At 37.9% G+C, this 22399-nt stretch overlaps 1 protein-coding gene across 2 annotated transcripts in view; it reads left to right on the top strand.

Annotated features, from left to right (window-relative positions):
* Positions 1-22399, top strand: part of ADCY2 (adenylate cyclase 2) — a 225488-nt gene that overhangs the window by 45506 nt on the left and 157583 nt on the right. The window contains exon 3 of one of the 2 annotated variants that reach the window (XM_065052706.1): positions 18476-18637. The exons of the other annotated variant lie outside the window; for it this stretch is intronic. Within the exon in view, the coding sequence (XP_064908778.1) occupies positions 18476-18637 (162 nt within the window). The remainder of the gene's footprint in view (positions 1-18475; positions 18638-22399) is intronic. 2 annotated transcript variants of the gene reach the window in all.

The following is a 22399-nucleotide window of genomic DNA, read 5'->3' as shown; positions in this document are numbered from 1 at the left end:
TACATTAATTATTATTTTTCCATAACCTCCTGAGAAGATGGCATTAATGACACATCAAGAGGTGTGAAGTGTTTTATTTCTAAGGTCAGTGGACCTACTTATTTGTCTAAGAGGAGTGCTTAAAGCAGCAGATTTTCATTTCTCCAAGGGAAGCCTTTAAAGGAACGATGCCATTTAAAAAACCCAATATTTTAATTTATTTTGTTAGTTTATTATTAATGTAATCAACGTGATCAGTTTTGTAAACAATGGCATTTTTATTTGGACTTACATTTCCTTATTTATTAAGATCAAAAGGAAAATTTGAAAGTCAGCTTGACTGTTACTTGTTTTAATGGCTCATTTCAGAGCTTCTGGACAAACAAGGTCACATTGATAGAGTTTTTCACCGTTAAAAGTCAAAGAAATTTATTTTAACTTTGTTTCTGCAGCATTAGTGGGCACTTGTCATAATTACTGGGCCAAATGAATGAGACCTGTGGCTTTACCATTGTGAAATATATACTCAGCTATGATTTGCTTGGCTTAGCAAAGCTTAGTTTAGCTTTACTTAGTCTTTTCTTAACATTGATGTGCTAGTTGTTTATATTTCTGCTCTGTAAAATCTGTAGTATGAGGTTTCTGGTATGGAACTACTCATCTGGGAGTAAGATAAGCTCACAGGATCCAGCAGGAGGAGCTTTTTGTTACAAATGAAAAACACATCAGGAGCCTGGGGAGCTCAGTTTGGGTGCAGAATTCTGCCTGCCCAGCACTCGTTCATTTTTAAGCTTTTCTGCAGTACAAATGACTGAAGAGTGGGAAAGTGGAACGTTCCAAAATACTGGTTTTTAATAATTTTTTAGTTAATTAAGCAGCACTATGAATATGTGATGATACTTATTACCTTTTTTTAGCCTTATAATTAAATCGTTATCACTTTTGGTTTTGATATCTGGCTTTAGTGGAAAGCTTTGTGTCCTTTTTAGATTTCTTTTGCGCTCCAGTAGTGCATGCAGAGGTATCTGTGTTGTAGCACAGTTAAAAAAACAGGCTTTTTTTGTGTGATAAACAGTTCTTCCTAGTGCTGACAGCTGTGTAACTCAGATGGGTTTGTGTGGGAAAAAGCTCAAGAACTTTTACCTGGCTTACTTAGAAATAAGTTCAAACACTAGCAGAGCTGTTGACTCTTGTAGATGTATATTTGCACATTGAATTATTTAAAATTGATAACAATTATGTTTAGATTGGATATTAGGAAAATAATCTTCAGAGAAGGAGTTGTCAGGTGCTGGAACAGGCTGCCCAGGGAAGTGCTGGAGTCACCATCTCTGGAGGTGTTTAAAAGGTGTTTAGACGGGGTTCTTAGGGACAGAGTTAGGTTAGGTTAGTGCTAGAGTTAGGTTAGGTTATGGCTGGAGTTGATGATCTGGAGGGTCTCTTCCAACTGATGTCATTCCAATAACCAAAACTAAGGAGATACACCAGGTAACAGAGTGGTTTGGAGATGTGTATGGGGCATATGTGGCAGGGGTTGGTAGTGGGGGTGGCAGAATGCCCTGTGCTGGTCACAGCGGGATCCAGACAAGACCCTTTGGAAGAGACGGTGGCCATGGGTGGCTCATGCCAGGGCAGTGTTGGCTTAGTTGTTCCTGTTCTTTTTTATCTCCAATAGCCAAAGCAGTGATCAGAAGTTGGCATTAGCTGGCAGTGAATTAAGTAAAAAGTCTCACAAGTCATTTACCCAGCAATAAAAAAAGTTACAAAGAATAGCTTATAAACCTTGGTAGCTCAGGTCCAGCATTAGCATGCCATTAAGAGCACATACATTTCTCCTTCTATTTACTGTGTCATAGTCTGGTAACATTACAGCTATTTCCCAGTTATCAGCTTCTTTCTGCAAATTATTTCACCTTTTTGGCTTGGGACTCTGGGTTTCCCCTTTGTTTTAAGGGCAGAGTTAACTGTTTCTTGTATCTGCCTTTGTGCTGCTGCCAGTCAATCAAAACCCCCAATTTCCTGCCCCCAAACCAAACAACGACTGGAAGAGGCAAAGACTTGAAATGATCATGAAGGACGGGCATCACACAGGAAGAGGTTATATGATGCCTGGCTGCTATGGAGGCTTGGGATCTTGTAATTATTTTTCTGACATTTTATGACATTGCCAGGCATTTGGGAATAGAGAGTAGTGCATTTGGGAAAAGAAAGCAGTGTTTCTACACTGAACATCATGTTCCTTCATTCTCTTACACTGAAAATGCAGAAAGATTTCCTTTATCCATACAGTAACGTATCCAGGCTAAAAATAGTTATTTAGTACCCTTTGAGAAGAGACATTCCTGGTTTTTCATTACTGCTCAGAACCTATGTCTAGCCCAAGCAGGATCGAATATGTTGAGCCTTTGAATTGTGACAGTAGATGCTGATAACCCATCTTGGTATCTGCGTAAGAGCTAGAAAATCTATCCGTTTTTCTCAGTTTAAAACTTCTACTTGTGATAGCACATGCAGAGTTTATTGAATATCTTTCAGATATATTTTTGCAAAGCATGTGGAATATTGCAAGACAGATGACATCACTTGACATTATTAGTTACCTGAGTAACACAGAGGTTGCCTGGATGAAGGTGGAGCACAGGAATCATTTGCAGCTCTTTGGGGTGCCTGGTCCTGATGCTTCTCAGTCTCTTGGCGGATCATCAGGGCTTCTTTTGGTTAGGTAGAATTTGAATGTTTCATTCAAGAAGTGTTTCCAAACTGAAATGGAAAGAAGGGTGAGAAGGCAGAAAATAAAGCATACTGAAAATTATTGGTTCTGCAGAAACAGATGTACCGTTTCATTTATTTCAGTGCCTAATCCTAAGTATAAGTCTGTGGGCCTAAGATAAAAGCATGGGAGAAAGATAAGTGGAGGTGAGAAAAAAATGCCACACTATAGTGAAAAAGAAAAGCATTGTTGATAAAATGTCACTCCAGCTAATGCATGCTGTGATTTCTCATTCATTTCAGACATAATATAATTCTCTCACATCTGATAACATTTTAACTTAAATGTTTTGACCTCTACTCCTCTACTTATTTGCATTTTTAAGTTCTGGGGAGTTTTTTAGCTATTGCCCAGCTACTGAAATGAGTAAAAAGTCCATACTAAAATATGCAAAGTCAATAAAATATATAAATGAACAAGTTCAGAAATTTTAGTCTGACTGCCTAAATCCAAATCTGTTCCTAACTTATCAAACTTGATTCTGGTCTCATACTGTTGTATATCAAAAATAACTCCCCTGCTACCAACTTAGTATAACCAGTTAAGCGAGAACATAATTAAGCATGTACTTTTTCCCTCCCCAACAAGATTTTCTTTGCTGTTGTTTGTGTAAAAATAAATAATGGAATTACTATTGCATGAACAGTGGCAATTATGGTATCTAAAAGCTCTGACTATCATTTTAAGATAGTCAAGCTTGTAAAACAGCTTGACAATAAAGCTTCAAAGGGCGTGCGAGGTTTGGCTTTTCATGTGTGAGGATGGAAGGGGACTTTGAACTCGTACATTCTCAGCATCTCCTTGTCCTATTCAATCTCACCTGCATTAAATGGTATCTTTTTTTCCCTATTATGTAGTATAGAAACATCTGTCAGAGTGTGGCAGCAACAGAAGAACAGTGCTTTTTTTTTTTTCCATTTCTGTGGGATGTGTGCTGTGATAGGAGTCAAGTTACTTTACTCTGTTTTTTAATATTTAATAAAGACACGCCGACTCTGGAGGGCATAGTTTTTGTATGTTTGCAGAAAAAAAAAAATCTCTTTAGTTGATAAGACTTAAAAAGAGGAAGGAAACTACTAAGAAGGAAGTGTATCATTTCTGTAATTTTACATGACAACATGGGAAAGCTGATGTATTCCAGTAACATTGATAGGAGTGAAAAGAATTGGCAAATTTAATTCTTTAGGCCATGAGTCTCCAGGGAAAATCCTTGCACACATGTGCAATAATATCACTGGACATTGTATTGTTAGAATTTGGCGTGGGGGACCAGGCCGGTTTTCCTACTCTTAAGTATTTGTGTGTTTGGGTTTAGTAGAGAATATATTTTGTGGAGATGTAGATCTAGAAAAGAAGCATTTGCATGGCTTTTATATACACTAAAAATGTCTCAGGAATAAAAATTATAATGTCTGTGGTAAACAGAAAATTAAAATTGGAATAATGGTAATTTCACCTAGAAACAGATGAGAGGATACATAAATGATCTTTTTATTCAACTTCAGCACAGTGATGACAAATATGACCTGCCCTGCAAATGTGGTTAGCTGTCTCTTGTGAGAGCTGCTTTTTAGAGAAGCAATGATTGTTAAAGGTGTCCCTGGAAACCCCACTTTTTATAGTGGTCTGGTTTAAAGTTTTTAATCCTGTCATCTTTAATTCATATTTCCATTTCTAGCTAAAACCTTCACTAAACTATTCCTTTAGGGAAAAGCTGCTTGCAGAGGTGGACTTGATGCAGAATAATGCTGAGATTTGTCCATTAGTACCTCAAAGTGTAGAAAATTGTGTCTGAGAGCTGTGAAGTTCTGTTTCAGACTTCTCCTGTCATACTGGTGAAATAATTGCAGTGCCTGTAAGATGTGTAAAATTAGATGTTGTAATGGGAGTTCAGAAGTACTTTTATGAATGTTCAGAAGTATGAGTATGGGAACACTGAAGTCTTGTGATACCTGATTTTCTCTCTGCTTCCCCTTCTTGGTAAGAACTGACAGATCTCTTTCAGATGCTGTTAGGATATACTGGCATACACTGGCTTATTTCAAGCACCAAGGATAATGATAATGATATTTATCTAACCTGTCTGTGCCTCCTCAGTGCTTACCAATTGCTAAATCATGTTCCTGATGTAGCTGTGTTGCACCTTAAAATAATAGCATCTGTATAATTTGGAGACAGATAACTGTCAACAGATTTGAACATGCAGTATATTAGAATCATTTCTGTGTCACCCACTTGGCATTTTGATGCAGCTATATTGCTTTAATTGACATCCTTAGCATGAATGGAAAAAACAAAACCAAACCAGATGTGAATTATGATTCCTGGTGCAAGGGAATAGATTTAATAAACTAAATTATCTTCAGAGACACTCCAAGCTTGCTGGAAGACTCTTGGAGGTAAAACTATTGCTCATGTGTTTCTAAAGTCATTGGTCTGTGCTTATCATTAGAAAACATCTCTTCCATGCAAGCTCCTGCTGACCCAGTTTCCAAGAATTTTATTTAGCTCGACACTTATTTTTACATTCTCTGGACTTGTACTGAGCACTGTGAGAGTGTGATTCAGTATCTCATTTTTAAGGATTACTATTTTGGCAGGGATAGTATTTGCCAGTTACTTACCAGTCACCCGTAACACAATCCAGATTAGAATAATTGAAAAATAAGTAATTTATTTACAAAACATGTTTTTGAGATGTGATACAACAAGTGAAGAAAGATCACACTTAGGTTTAGTTATCCTTAGATCAACTCCAAAGCTTCTTTCATTCTGCCTGGTTGTTTGCAGCATCCATCCTGTCATCTGTCTGGGCATCATGTTCTCATGCACAGGAAGCCTGTTCTTACACAAACTCTACGTTTTTATTAATGGAACAGAAATTTGATCTGGATGTGTACGTTTCCTTTACACTCAGTCTGGCCTATGGTTCTGTTCAGATTCACATCATCATGGTTTTCTCCTTTCTTGCTGGGATAAAGCCACTCCTACCTGATGGCAGAGATGGGTTTTAAGTCTCCTCTCACTGGACTGCTGAAAGACCCAGTGCTGTGTTAAATTATTAACCTATAAATTGCCAGCCTAGTGTGATGTGAAACACTCCCCTTTCCACATCAGGGCAGTGTTCAAGCTCTTTTTAGCCTTTGAACCTTATATTGTATGTTACAGCTGTAGCTTGTCTATCTTGCTTCAGCCAGTCATTTAGTTGGAATTGATACCTATGGCTTACTGGTTTAGACTAGGCACAGTGGTAACATGGCACTTTGCTATGACTGACCTTTAACCTACCACTGCAATAGTGGGAGACCAGTTGTCATGCTAATGGACAGAAACAAAAATATATCCCGTTGCTCCCAAGCTGTTCCCTCCCCTCTGCCACCCCCATTTTTTTTTCTATCTGTGAAGACACAGAGAAAACATTTCTCCTTGACCTGAATGGAGCTTTCTTCTTGCTGAATGTTGTAAGATTCCTCTATACTGCTGATTGGGCAGCTGAATCATAGAATTACAGAATCATAGCATGTCCTGAGTTGGAAGGGACCCACAAGGATCATTGAGTCTAACTCCTGTCCCTGTATAGGAAAACCCCACAGTTCACACTGTGTGTGAATCCATTCAGGGAGAAGAAACATGGCAGCTCAGTTTGTGTAAGAATATACGTTGGCACAGATTTATTGGTGATGGTAGTGTCTTAGTCCTCTGGATTGGCTGCCTGGGAAAGAAATGCAAGACACAGGACTTATGTTTACTTTACACTTTAGTTTATTTCTCTGGCACGTTTAATTGCTTGGACCTTTGAATTAACTGCAATAATAGATTTTTTTCATTTAAGCTGTCATGGAGGTAATGTGAAGTCCAACTGCTTCTGAAGTGCATGCCATATTATTTTCATTTCTTTTGTTAACACTAAACCAGGTCAGCAGTGACTTTGGATTTGATACAGAGCACACATTTGTAGCTGGCCAGTCTCCTCAGAAATACACTGAGAATCTAATCTCATGACTGTATTCTTCTACAAACCATGCATGGATTCCACTGATTTCTATAGTATGATCCACAAACATTTATTAGGAGGTAGTCGTATCTGTTAATGTGAATATCTGTGTGTTTCTGTCTATTTCTGTGCATGTAAACAACCTGGTAAGAAAAAAAAAAAAAAAAAAAAAAGAGAGAAGATCACTATTGTATTGTTGTAATAACTGTGAGGTACGTGTTTGAATTTCTCTCTTTTGTTGGAATATCTCTTTCGTCATTGTTCTCCCAGCAGTATCTGGAAATTCTTGCCTATATTTTGTGGCTGTTTTTTCACGGGCAAAATTGTGTGTGTCTGTGGAGTGAGGCAGAATGTGAACATTTATTTTTTTAACACTTTTTGACTCTTCTAATTTTGGCAGTTATTTTCTTCCAGTCATATCTACTAAGATCAGGAACTTGACTGGATTTGGGCGTCGGTCTTCTATAGCAATTTGGGATTGAGTATGTCAGAAAAAGAGATTAAAAATTTTCCTTTCATTTTAGGGTAATTGCCTTGTTCTATTCACTTGTAAAATTGAACATTGTTATTGTTAACACAAATGTTATTTCCTGCTATAATAAAGAAAAAAAAATGAAGAACAGTTCAGGTTTTTATGTTATATTTCTGTGAAAGCTTTTCTTTAATTAACTCATCACTGTATGAAAGCACAGACAGTTTTGGTAGACAAGAATCAAGTAATTCAAGACCTTGTGCCCATTATATGAAGTAATCGGAATTTCATCTGTCTTTGAAACCAGCCAGGAGATTGGACTGGATGACCTTCAGAGGTCCTTTCCAGCCTAAATTACTCTGTGATTCTCTTAAGTGGAGAAACATGCCAAACATTTCATTGTTTAATGCACATGAATTTTTCTGTGATGTGTGTGGTATACGCTGCCTAGAGACATTGCATGGTATAAAGATACTATTTTGATTCCTGGAAAGTTGTAACACATTTTCTGGTATGTTGAGTAAGCTGTTATTTCCTTTGGGAGCCCAAACTTCCATACAGACTGTTCCACTGAAAACTTCTGAGGAGAAAAAGCTTTGTGGTGTGAAAGGTGTGAGAGAGGAGGTGTGAAACAAAATAACACAATCTTTCCAGCAAGCAGTGGCTGGAACCTTCTGCAAAACAACATGTAAATTAGTTGTTGACTAATTTTAATATTTTCAATCCAGTGATACATGAAACCCCAGCCTTGTTAAAACAGACTGGAATAACTTTTTGTCTATATTCATCCTGCTGGGATTAATTTAGTCTATCACATTTAACTAATCCTACAGCTACATAATGAATCTCTTTGTAATTAGAAGATAGATACAATTAAGAGTTGCATATGAAATCAGATCACTAGTCCATGAGTATCTGGGCCTACATTATTCATTAAATCAATAAACTCTTTATAAAAATAATTACAATATTTAGAAAGTGAAGGACTCTCTATTTAAAATCAGGTTTATTAAGATTATTAAAATCACCCAGCCTAAAGATATGCTCCACTGCTGCTCTCTATTGCAGAATTGCTTTGAGTTTTATATGATATTGTTTTTAACACAGATGTTACATTAAAGTAATATCAATTTATAATTTCTTACATACTAAAATGACAAAGATTTTATTTTTCATTTGTATAACAAAGTGTGTGTGTGTGTCTGTGTGTGTGTGTGTGTTTGAAAAGCATCTGAGAATTTCTCAGTAACAAAGATATTATATCATTATTTTGCCATTGCTATATTCACAATTCCAAAAGAGAACAAACCCCAGCTGCATTATGGCAAGAGGGCTTGGGTTTAGGTGGAAAAGAAGCTCATTGTGAAAAACCTGTGCTGAGAAAAGTGTTTGGCCTTGAACAGTACACTGACAGGCAATGAGAGAAGTTTGGGATGACTGTGCTAATGGTGAATCTGCGTGGCTGTCAGGTTAAATTCAAGCCTTAATACAATTTCTGTGTAACTTCTCTCCGGTTTAATCTTCTTTCAGTCTTTACCTAAAAAAGGCCAAACCTCTGACAGACCTTGTCAAGTGAAGACCTATGTATGTTATCAAAACAAATATCTATGAATTATCATGAAATTATTTTACCCACATATTTTTATTGAATTGCAATTAAAATGAAATCCCTGTAAGAGAATTAACAGCTTTGATCTGTATCCATGGATCTAGTAGGGATTAGTGTTCCTAAAAAAAGGCTGGAAAATGGAGCAGTGGGAAATAAATGTATGAATACCCTCTCTCTCTCTGTTTTGCTTGGAGAAGTGTTATGAGTAAAATAAATGCAAGTTTGACATGTCAAAACTGGAAAAGAGATGATGATGGTGATTATTATTATAACATGTGTCCATTACTACATTTATGTCCAACCTTTGCATCTCACACCTATCGCTTTTGCCCTGCCGAAATGTTTGTCTGGAGTGAAAAAGGAAGGGAAACCTGGGCTGTCTTGCTCACAACAGCAGCACTTTATTTGTAAAGAGGCACCACCCAGGTTGTGAGCCCTGTTGCTCCCCAGCATTCATGTAAAGGTCTTAGTGGCTACCAAAACCTGACCCCTTTCTGAAGTTGGAAATCACTTTGTAGTTTTCAAAAGTTGAAAGACAATGTTCCATAAAGGCTGTTGAGACAAGTTCACATGCACAAAAAAAATATTGGCAGGGTTTGTAGCCAAAGGCATGCATTGGTGAAGAAACAAAAAGTAGGAGAAAGGGAAAAGGGAAAGGACAAACTCTCCTCTGTGGCCAGCTGGGAGGAAAAGCATCAGGGAGAACTCAGGTGAGCATCCTTGTCCTCTCTAGTGCACTGGCTGGTTCTCCCTGTAATATCATAATTTCACCCTGTATTTAAGTCTTTGAGAATGTATTAGCAGATGATTTGAAAACCATTGGGAAAGGCAGGTGTTGCACAGGAGTAACACAGTTTTTTGAGTAAGTGCTACAAAACCCATCTTAGCCTTATGACAATTAAATGCTATGCATTTTTCATTTATTTTTTTTTTTTTTCCCTCGAAGTTTAGATTATCTTATTTTGCCAACTTTTCTGACATCATGCACTTCTAGGCATGTTGTTCTGTGATGAATAAAATGTTTCAAGAAGGTGTTATGTCCTATTTTGGCAGCTGTCCTAAAGAAGAAATCTATTTCCTCCCTTTCTATTAACATTATGCTATTTCCACTCTGTACAGTCACGATATTTCATGGCAGTCCTTGAGAGGCTCCTTTCCCTGGCAATTTCCTGTGTTTCTTCTCTGATTTTCCTAAGAATATACGCTTAGGAAAAAACATAATTTGCAAAAAAAACATACATTCAGGTTGTCAGGTTTCTGTAAGTGGAATCATGCTGCTCAGTTCTTTGCCACGTCTTTTGTTTGCAGCGATTCTGTCTTGAGCTGTTAAAATGACACTACTGAGCTCTGCACTATTGATCTGTGCAAAAGAAATCCAAGTTTCCTTTCTTCAAGCTCCTTACGATTTTTATTTTTTCTACCAGATGTACCCCAGCTGTGAACCTTTTACCACCTTTCTGGTTATTTTCCCCTTATTCTGACACCGCCACAGCAAATGTCAGCTCACCGGGGTGTTGCCCTTGGTTGACCCTTGCGTGTCTCAAGGAAAGGAGGCCTCCTGCTCTTTTAGAGGGAGTGACTACTCAGTGTTATTATCTGCATAATGCTGCTTGGTAATAGATAAGGTCAGGAAGACACATGCCCTCCTTCTCTGAGTAGCTGCTGGGCTACTGGGTACTATACCCTGGGTACTTTTTACTCTCGGAAACATCTTGTGCTCCTCAGCACACAGAGGTGCAGTTTCTGTGCTGAGCTGCACTATGTTTTTGCATCTCATCATGAACCCTCCTTTTCCCTTCTTCACTTTCAAGCACTGCTCCCTTTGGGATCTCTCATAACCATGAACACAGAACATTTTCAGGACTTCTTAAAGTGTTGTTAAGGCTGCTCCAGTGGTTGCAGAGTTCCCATGGGTCAGCGTGACAGAGGCATAGATCTGTCAGGGCTTAGACTTCCTCAGGGTTTTGGGTGGGACTTTGCTGGACCTGGTCATGTGGTCATGCCCTGGGCTACATTAGGAAAAACCCTTGCCTGCAGGTCGAAGGGAGGAGCGAGTCCAGTGAAGAGCCACTAAGATGACTGAAGGACTGAACACCTTTCATTTGAAAAAAGGTTGAGACAGCCAGGAGAAGAGAAGGCTTAGGGGGAACGTTATCAACATGGGGCTTTGTCCTTTGGATTTTATTTATTTATTAGTTTTTTTTTTTAAGATGAGGAGAAAAGAGTTGCAAGAGCTATTCAAGAAATATGCACAACATGGTTTCATGTGATGTCATTTTGATGCATGATTGTCTATTCTTTTCCTAATAATTGCTGCCCTTTCATTTGACTTTTCAATGACTGCTATCATGCGTTTTTTCAAAGAGCTGCTCACAGTGACTCCTGTATTATTTTCTGAAGTTGTAGTAACTAAAGTGAAGCCTGATCTTAATATTTAAGGGCAAAACACAAAAGGGAAGAATAACAAGTGTGAACAATGTATTCTCTATCTCTGATGCTTTTCACTTCTCTTACCACAGAAAAAAGCGAAAGGCATAGCTTATTGTCATCTGATCCAATTAGAGACTCAGATCACTGCAACCACATGCCATTGTTGGGCTACATAGTGCTTCATGAAGTTGCCTTTCTGTGTGTAGGGACCATCAGCATTGTAACAGAACAATTCTGTTTTCTTGGCTAATTAGACTGTGCTGTGGTTGAAACAAGGGTGATGAGATACAGCAGAAAGATGAGAATTAAGTGAGGACGAGAATTATAACACAAACAGGTGTTACAGAGTGAATTAAATTCTTTATTTTCTAAGCGTGCTCAGGAATAATCTCGAAGTTGGTAGCTCAGTCTTCTCTTTCTGTAGCAGCAAGGACCAGAAAATGTTATGGATCTTTGGATCACTGCTGAGGGTCCTTGGGTTACTTCTTCCAGGTCCCATATCCTTTTTACTGATCCTGTTCAGTGAAAGAAAAGCTTCTGTGACACAGAAAGCAATCATACAGTAGACAGCACACAATCTTGATTATTTAAAATGTGATTTTTCCTTCCTTTTCTGGAGTCTTTCATCTTATTGTCATGTTAATCTGTGACTTTGGCGGCACATTTGCAGGTCCCTTGATGCACTTATTTTAAAATATCCATTTTCCTGCAGTCAGCTTGCTTTTATTCTATCCTATTTTGCTAATGATTGTGGTTAATTTTTTGGCAGAGGTTGCAATGACTGATGTTTCCTGACAACATTTAAACCCAGACCTCTGTACAAAAGAAAAAAGATTATTCATTTGAGAGTTCTCCATGATCAAGAGAAAGGCATAATTTTACAGGGTTGTTTACTATCTCTATGATAATAATTTATTGTGGACATAAGTTTGTGGAGTAAATCACAGGCAAAGTCTTCCTTTTTGATTTTATTCTTGAGTTCAATGACATACCTGACACTTGAGAAACAGTGATTTTATATTAATTAAAAGTTAGCAACTTACAGATTTTACACTGTTGTTGATGCAAGTTGAGCTTTCCTTTAATAATTCCCTTCCAGCTAGTGGATGGTTCTACAAGGCTGTGTGTTCATAGTCTCCTTGGACTTTCAGTTCTTGTTCTGAATTACATGCTTTATTTTAAACTCAGGGAGGGTACGGTGTCATAACTGCCCCTTTCCCCTTCCCATCCCCCTTCCCTTTTCAAAGTACATTTGACTCTTGCCCCAAGAACACAAGACACTTTGTGTAGGATCAGACCAGGGTCCATCCAGCATAGTGTTCTGTCTCCAAGAATGGCAGCAGAAGCTGCCATCAAAAGTCAGCAAACACACTTGATCACTTTTTGTGGTCTATTCCCTTCATACGTTGCCAGCCTCCACAGCTGTGTTAGCAAAGTGAGAGGGTACATCTCTGCCCTGTCTATTTATTCTTGGTTTATGGACAAGGTGTCCATGAATTTGTTAAATCTGTTTTTGAACCTGCTAGTACATCCTGACCTCCCGTGGCAGCAAGTTCATGAAAGTCACTGTCTGCTAGGTAAAGACGTACTTTCTTTTAGTCTGTTTTAAATCAATGTATTAGTTTCATTGAAAGCCCTTTTGTTCTAGTGTTGCAGGGTTTGCTGAACAACATTTTCCAACTTTACCTAATTCTGTGCTCTCATAATTTAAGCGTTTTTTTAGATGACTCAGAACAGAAGTTGGTTTTAGCACTCAATGAATTTTTTGGTTTGTGTGGGTAGCATATTTTGTCCTTCAAACATGGCCTGGCTTCTAGAAGTCTGAGTCTGAAGATTTGAGGTCTGGAACTCAAGAAGCAGAATGGCAAAGACCTTTATGTATTTGCAGCCTTTACTCTGCCTACACAAAGTTTTAACATTCAGTTTATAGCTTGCATAAATATCCTTCTGACAGTTTAACATATACATTTTATCAAATCATGAATACAGTATTTTCAGCTGTTTTGTAAGACTAATAGGTCCTGCCAGTTCTGTTATGAAACTCAGTTATTTATTTAGAAAAAACGAGGGTATCTTCTTTTGTGCTATTATGTGCATAGACAACAACTGAAATCAGTAGCTGTAAACCAAGTGTCTTTCCAAGGGAAAATTCTTGAATTACCTGCTCGATTTTTACTCCGTTTACACAGGAAGGAGGAAACGGATCTTGAAAAACTTCTGAGAGTGATACAGGAGTGGGTTGGCCCACTTAGTGTGAATATTTGTAGTGTAACAGTTTAATTACGGGAACAGTCTTTTCTGGTTACACAGTGAAAAGCTAGCACTATTTCCCCAAGAGTTTTGCTGTCATTACACTTCTGTGTAAGAAGCTGTCCCAAAGAACTACAGATATTTTATTAGCTGTTGCCTCATTACTGCTGTCTGTGTCTAAAGCAGTGTTTTCCCTGAACTCGTACTGAAATAGCACATTTAGATTTGCATGCCTGGTTCAATGCCAAGTTGTCATACTCCTCAAGGGAAGATTCTGGTCAGAGTAACATTAAGTTGCGTGTATCTTGCATATGCCAAACCAGTTATGATTAACCATTTAACACCATCTTAAAAAGCCTGTCTAGCTGGGAAATTGTGAGTCATTGTTGGAACATAATTTGCTTAAAAGGGATGATTAGTATCTTTTTGTACAGTTGTTCTCAGTGTCAAAAGCAACTTCCCCTGTGGTACAGTATATGCCAAGAAAGACAATTTTAATTGTGTTAAACATTTTGAACTTTCTGCTCCAGATACCCTCCAAAGTTAAGACAAAACCACTCAGAGTAGAAACTGGCGACACCAGGGAGACAAAGTTTCTGATAATGTGTTGGGTCCATGAGCTGCAAAAATGGGTTGGGTCCACTGCAGTTTGTGCCATCACAGTCCAAAACAGTGACCTTTCCAACAGTGATGTGTGTGAACCACCAAGTATTGTCAGCTTCATACCACTTCTCCTAGATCACAGTCACCAGCATAGGTCAGAGGCTAAAGTGGACAACATACATCTGGAGATGCTGGGACAAAAATGGCATCATTAAAAATATTCAGAATAGGCTTGATTTAAAGAAGGAACTCTATCTTGTACAGTCAAAATCTTTAAGTTTTGCAAGATTCAGAAAGATGCTTACCTATTGCTTTATGTTGTTTTCTGTGACAAGAATGAGTGTTTATGAGTGGTTGTGATCATCAGTGGTATCCCGCTGTCATTATACCATTTGGTATGCACGTCTCTAACTACATCACTACAGTAATCTGTGTGAGAATTTCAGCTGCCCTGCTGAAAGCAGCTGCACAGAATCTGCAGAAAAACAGTCTGTTACATACCCATCTCAACATGCACACTGTGGCAGCTCTTCATTCTTTAAATCACTGTGGAAAAGAACTGCTTACATAGTAGATGAAAATGCGGCACTACTGAAGTGTGGGAGAGGAGATATCTAGTGCAGCAAACACATTCAGAGTTTGCTAAGCTCTGACAGTAAAGAATGATGGGTAAAAGTCCTGGATACCCATCTATCAAAGCAGGAAAGCTACATACTTCTCTGTACGATGTTATACCAGTGTTAACTAAAAGTGAATGCTACGTGCTATGATGCATACCATCAATGCCCAAACGCTTCCCATCTCCAAGGTATGGGTAATATAAGCTCATGGGAGAAGAATCAAATTCCTAAAGCAGTCTAAGTGCAAGTCAAGACAAAAAGTGTGTTTCAACCAGGCAGTTGTAGTGATGACTCACATCAAAGATGTTTCAAAACAGTGACAGGCTTTGTGGTTATGGCACGCTTTGGTGTAACAAACTCCTTTTAATAGTGTCAAAAATAGTGCACTGTAAATGAATACCATATTTACTGATGGGTACACACGCCAAGTGCAGACCTACAGTGACACGCATTAGCAACTCTTGCAATGGGATAATGGGATCCTTCAGAGCTCGGCATCACTGCCTTTTAATGATCTTACCAAAAGATCATGAACAAGGTCGAGGGCTGCTGTGCATTCTGCAGACTGTGACCCAGTCCAGAAAGCCTGTATCCTCTTTCTACTCAGAAGCCTTTGAGTATTGAATTCTACAGTACCAAACTTAAATATGGCCACATTTTGAAATATGTTGAAAGGTCCTAAGGCTTAAATACTATGTATGGCTGCTATCAAGATGAAGGATAGAAGCATCTTATTTCAGGGTACTTGGGGAATATTCTTGAGCCGTGGTGAAATCAAAAAAGGAACTTCTGTAAGAAACAGAGTTCTCAACAATTTCCATTACTGGAAATAGAGAAAAGGGCCATGGCCAAGAATCAAGAACTATTGACAGGAGCCATTTCCAGTTGCTTTTTGGATGAGAGTTTCTGTTTTAGCAATCCAGAGATGACTGATACCTCTCCTGCTTCGCAACAGCATTCTCAGACCCAATTTCAAGAGTGTGCACCAGCTACCTTCTGATGCCCATGAAGCATCTGGTGTTTGTCTCTATGCAACCATAAGAACTGACAGATCAATTTGTCAGTGAGTGTTCTTTAACCCAGTTGCAGTCCAATTCTGCCTGTTTGATGCTGAGTAACTGAGAATATGAGGTGTGAATATGTAGTGTCCAGAGGGGCTGGAACTTCTAAAAACTCTATCTGTAGTTGCTGAAGGTTGAAATTCTCAATTTATTTTGACCAAGGAAAATAGTGGAGAAACTTAATGAGAGGATACTTGTTTACAGTAGTATAACAGATTTGGAGCCAATAGAGCTGCATACCACTAGAAGAACTGCAAAACACAATACCAAAATTTTTTTATGTGCTTAGCAGTCTGTGTTATGTTGAAGTTGAAAAGCAACAACACCATATTATACCTTATATCCACCAATGAGTTTCAGTAAGTATCTAGCATATAGCTCACAAGTGGGATCAATTGTTTAGACTGGCTATAAAGTCAAACCATATTCAAGTGCAGGAAATAATAAAGTTCTGGGTTTTTTGAGACAATATAGATAGAAAAGGATTTTTTTTTATTTTCTAATCATAAAATTCTCACAAATATGTAAATCACATCTTCCTCCTAGTCAATTAAAAAGCTAAACTTAGAAACAACAAAACTTTAGTTTTATGTGAAGTTGCTGGGATTGGAGGCATTTGGAACCCTTCTTCCGGTACTAGGGTCCAGGATTCTTCTTCAAATCTTTTTTTTAATTGAAACTTGTCTTAGGCAGCTGGTTTTACATGTGGGTAAGGTATTTTGCCTCTGGCATCTGTTCATCTTACACTCATACTAGAGGATTTTTCACATCCCTTCTTGCTGCTGAACTTATTATTCAGGTTTTCCCCCTACCCTGATGCCTGCTATCATGACAGAAGAAGATGAGAATGCTTTCATATGATTTGTTCTAGCAAAATTATGCTGGCTGTGACTTACATTCTTCTCAACTTTCAGAATTCTTCATTGTGAATTGTTTTATTATTTTATCTGTTATTGCTGTGGGAATTGAAGCTAAGCTGACTAGTTCTTAATTCCTTAGCCTTTTTCCCAGCCTTTCAAAGACATGTTCTGCCAGAACTTTCTACATCTTCCCCAAGTGTTGAGTCTATCAGCTAGTTCTCTCAGTATCACAGGTGATTTTTCCCAGGCCTGGACCAATTGAAAACATCACGCTTACATAACCATTCTCTTATCTACACCAAGTTCGTACACCCTTTGCTGTTGGTTTTACTAGCATCTGATCACAGTTAAAACTTTCAAGGATGACTGAAAGGAAAGAGATATCAAACACTTCTGTTTCCCTGTGCTATCAGCTGCGAGGTTGGAAGAGCAGAGAAGCAAAGTTTTCCCTTTGCTTGTTACCTGTTTTCTTACTATCCTTCATGTCCTTGCACTTCTGTTGTGTTTCATGCCATTGAACTTGTTGACTTTGGAGCATAGGGGATGGTTGGGCAGTATCAAAAAGAGAATGTGTGACTAGGATGTAGTTGGATTAATTTTAACAAAGGAACTGGAGAAAGATGACTAGAGAACAGAAGTGGACTTCCTTTTCCATCCAGTTCTTTCTCCATGGTGGAGAAGAATGCCTCTCACTATCTTGTAGGAACACATACATTAGGGTTCAGTTTTGACTATGGAATCATATGTGCAGATGTAAGGAAAACAAACTGTCAATAAGAGAACCGAACAGCAAATTATTATTGCTGGTGCCTGCTTGGCGGCTTTCTGAGTTAAATACTGTACGTATATGACTGTTAGATGGTGAATAGGCTTGCAAATTAACTAAAACTCATGGAAAGGCTTAGGCTGGGATATAATTATAGGGAGGTTGGCACATTTTCAGGCTTATGTACTTACGCGTGCCAAATCTGTGTCCCAAATGTTGCTATGCTTTCACAAATATGTGGCGAAGTTTGAAACACATGCATACCGTCAAATATATGATCTTTTGTATGTATAGCAAAGGAATCCCTTTTGCTGTTACAGGTTGGCTTGTGCATTTGGAGAGTTTGTTCCATAAAATTAGTGTGGATGCTCGTAGCCTTTTGTAAGAAGCAATCAGCAAATTCTGCTTGTAGGTTGTGCTTGTCTGAAGATAGTTTTCATGTCCAAATAAATGTATTAGCTTAAAATGTAGTGTTTTAAGGCAATTTGACATCCGTCATGTAGATACACGTGAAGTATAATCTTACTAAACCAAAATGCTTAGCTAAACTTGGGATTTTTTTTTTAATAATGTCATGTTATATTACATCATGAATTTTTAGTACATCAAGATGAATGAAATTTCTCTGAATCTAAATTCTTTAGGCTCTGTGGAGGGGGTTGAAAAAATGTTTTGTAATGCAGTTCACAGTCAGAAGCCACCAGTCCCAGGAGAACTACACTCTAACTATAAACAGAGTGTTAATAAAACTAAAATTTGAAAAGATAAGTTTGGAGTTAAATTTGTAAAGTTAAATAGATTGGAGTATTGTATAGTCCTTGAACCACCACGTAGTGTCTTGAAACTGCACTTCTTAAATCAAGTATAATGTACAATTTCCATCACTTCCTTAAATTAATACTTTCTAAATAAATTTTCTGCAGTGGTTAGCAGTAACTTTCCTTTAAAAAAACTGATGTGTAACTTTATGCTGAAGACAGTTCAAAATTAAATGCTACTTTCTGAATGTTATTCCAAAATGAATTTGACATGCTTCTTTTTTGTCTTGCTGTCTTGCACAGGTATCATTTTTCTTGTTCATTATTTTTGTGGTGTATACCATGCTGCCCTTCAACATGAGGGACGCTATAGTTGCCAGCGTCTTGACCTCTGCATCTCATACGATTGTGCTGAGCGTCTGTCTATCAGGTACAGCTGTTGTAAAGGAACACTTGGTTTGGCAGGTAGGTTCTTTGTGGAATTAATGATTAATTGCACACTGAATAGCCTCATAAATGAGCCAGGATTGCCCCAGTTGGTGCTTGGGAGTATAAACTTATTTCTCTCTTCATTGCTGTATTGCTACAGACTTAATTCCCAGGTATTCGCTTTCTAATAATGAGAGTGTCAGTAATGTTATGTCTTGCTGAATCGCACACTTAATTGGTAGAATCTACAGCCACAGAGCACTTACCATTTTTGAAACTAACTTTGCAGAAAAATTATGTGATGCAGCCATATTCTGGTAGATGCGTTGTCATTTTGGCATGTAAAACACATTGCTGCTCATTAAAGCCTAACTTTGAAGACATAGAGATGACACTGATATCTGGAAAATATCCTTGAGTCAGAAAATTCAGTGTTCCTCTGAATACCCCAAGGCCTGCTGCCAAGGCTGCTGTAGAGATTGTCCTCCTTTTGTAATTCTCAGCCATTTACAGGAGTTTTACAGCCTTCTCCTGTTTGAGCCTCTGATTGAAGGGGACTGGCTGGCTCCAGACTCCATGGCATTTAGCGAACCCAATTGTGTTTGTGTTTGCAGTTGGCTTGTAACTCGACTCTGATACTTTACTACATGACATACTACAGATTAATAATTTTAAAAAATCCAAATATTAGGAGGTTTTTTTCCTTACTGTTTTGCAGATCTTTTAAATGATGAAATGCTCCATTTCTTCTTGTAGTACTGTAAGGATCGCAGCTGTCATTAATAGATTTTTTTTTAATATAGTTATGTCATTTTAGGGAAACAGAATTATTTGAACTTTTGCATCAAAGTGACACTGAAGCTTAAAAGTATGTTTTTATAAACATACCAGTAGAACAAGATAGACATAATGCTATTTATTATTAATAGCATGAAGAATGAAGCAAATAGTTTCTACTTACCTTTTAAGTTACTCGAGCCTTATTTTGAAAAACGTTGTGCCTCAAAGAATAACTTCAAAATTGCAGTGATTGTACAAAGTTGTGCCTTGCAAGTTGCTTTTCAGGAAAATACATTTTATTTTAAGATATGGCTGCGGATCTGTGTTACATGGAATATTGAAACTGAAGTCTCATAAACAAAATATGATTTAAAATTAAGGTATCTGTAGAAATTTTAAATGGTGAAATAAATGGGTTTGCTTTTCTCTTGCTGATTTGGATTAGCTGTGTGTTTTATGAGGAGGTTGCCAAGTCGTGCTATATGCTAAGCAAGGACTGTCGTCATCTGCAGTCAATATAGTATTTTAATAATTCAGTAATAAAATTAATGAAAGTTGTAGTGGAATAAGTCGGGGAGAATGTTATTCTTGGGTTTATGTCATCCTATGGCTTTTATTCTGGGCATACATATGCTGCTAAAACAGTATTAATGTTTGCCACTCCTTTCCTAAAAGCATTCTGGGTTAAAGTTGCTCTTTGCAACATGTTTTTCCTGTCTGTCTTTCTAGACCATTAATTTTTGGTATATCTAAAAGAGTACTTTCAGAAGATATTATATTTTAGACACATCGTGTCTCCGGAATCAATAGGAATACATCATGGGCTGTGATGTACAATTAGTGTCTTTCATCTCTTGCTATAATTTCCGGTTTCATTCAGAGAAAGTGGAAGCCTTTGAGCAATCTGTAAATCTGTTAAGGTATTTAATTTCCAGGATGTTATTAATTTTCTATTATTTCTTTGCAAAATGTATTAAATGTTCTGAATAGTTTGGCAGTTGCTGAAACTACTGAGTTCATTGCATTCTTACAAATGTGTGGAAGGGACTAAATGCCACTATTGCAGTGCATTCTGCCCTCTGTACACTTTTAGATTACTATTGTTTATACTTTGGACTATAAGCAAAAATATGTTTGTTTTGGGTTCTTTCCTTTTGAAAGTCGAGACAACAAATAAAGGATTAGATTGGAGATACTGATTGCACTAAAAAGAGAAATAACATTTGTCAATGATGTACCTCAGGTTGGTATAGAATCTGTGTAATTAACAAAAAAAAAAAAAAAAAAGAACTATGGTGTAATTGTTTAAAAGGATCGTGCAGTTGAATGGTGGTTGTTTTTGTTTTTTGTTGTAGTTGTGGTGGTGGGGTTTTTTGTTTATTTTTTAAATAGTGAGGCCTGGACTGAAACAGCTTTGCAGAATTTGGTCACTAAAGCCCAGAGATGAGGAACTACCAGCACACTGAAATTCAGAGGCTTAGAGATACACATTCAGGACTAAGTAAAGTGTGGCTTGCAGAACTACCCTTAGCTTTAACAAAAATATGTTATTAATATTTTGATATCAGGTCTACTAATGTGTCTGAACAGAACAGAACCAAATACTTTACAATGTTAGCAATGAACAGTGTATTTTTCCTCTGCCATGGATTTTTTTATCTAGAGGACAGATAGAGAGCCAGTAGTATGGTATTAAGAAACAGAAGGACAGGGGTATAACAAATTACCTATAAATAAACTTGAGGTATTATAGCATATTTCCTGTATATTTAGCAAGTATGCTTCTGTAGAGAGTACCTGCATCTCCTTTATAACTACTTCCTGTGTACTGGAAGTCTTTGATTAAATCTTCTCTAACGTTTCTGTTCTCTTGGCTGAACAAACCACATTCCTTTAGTCTTTCTTCTTATGTCAAGTTCTTCTGCCTTATAGTGCTTTTGGTAGCCCTCTGCTAGACCCTCTCCAGTTTTGCAGCATCTTCCAGTGACTCTGGTTGGCATCCCATAGCAATCTGGAAGTTAATCATACCTTCAGTCTGTCAGTAGAGAGGAACTGATATTCCAAAGCATGTGCTTGAGATTTGGCAGAGCCTATCTTACTGGTTTTGTCATCCCTTTTCTTGTCCTCTGTAAAGTTTTACACTCAAAATTGGCTTAAATAAAGTTGAAAGGCTTAGCCTGCTTTTGATTATCAAGTGTTGGTTGCAGTCAGCGGCACTGAGATAAAAGCCTTCTGTAGGGATAAAGAATCCTTCAACAGTCTCTGCTGGTTACATGAACTGGTTTCTATTTGACCTATGCATGTCTTTAAAGGGGAGGAAATCCACCTTGGTTTAAAAATTGGCAGTGATGGAGATGATCTTCCACACGCCTTCATATTTTTGCCATGGTTGTTGACTGTTAGTGTTACAATTTTGTTCCTCTTTCTTAGTAGGAATTTGTCAAGCCTTGGCATCCATCTTCTGCTGGATCTAATTTTTTTGGGCGGTAGACTGACAGACTCGATAGTATCCAATTTCTGTTTCTCCCATGAGAGTACTTTTAGACTCTCACGAATTTGCCTCATAACCTTTTTGTCAGTAAAATAAATGTGGTGCCTGCTTTTGCACAAGCTAAGCCTTGCATCACTTTCACAGTTCTTCTTTGAGGCCTTACTTGTGCTTCATCAACACCTTTCTTGCAATGTGGGCATAAGCCTTAGAGGAACGTGCCAGGAGCAGCTACAGTGGTGTCAAACGCTAATAGGGGGCTAAGTCTACAAAGGGGTTAGTGTGCTGCAGGGTTCAGCATGGAGACATAGACTCCACAGTAAAATACCCAGTTAGTCTCCCATTGCAGTTCAGTGGGGAGTTTAATGTGCAGCTATGGGATCTGTGACAGGGAGGAAGAAAAAGAGTCCTGTGTTCCAGCCTCACTTTATAAAAAAGTAACTTTCTGTAGAAAATTTTAATCCTAACTCTTACAAGGCACATGGTCTGCCCCCCAGATGAGCATCCTACTGCTGATCTGTCTGCTTCTG

This window comes from Columba livia, chromosome 2, assembly GCF_036013475.1.
Source record: "Columba livia isolate bColLiv1 breed racing homer chromosome 2, bColLiv1.pat.W.v2, whole genome shotgun sequence".
Lineage (NCBI taxonomy): Eukaryota > Metazoa > Chordata > Aves > Columbiformes > Columbidae > Columba > Columba livia.
The sequence above is the reverse complement of the archived record's forward strand: the minus strand, read 5'-3'. Positions and strand labels throughout refer to the sequence as shown.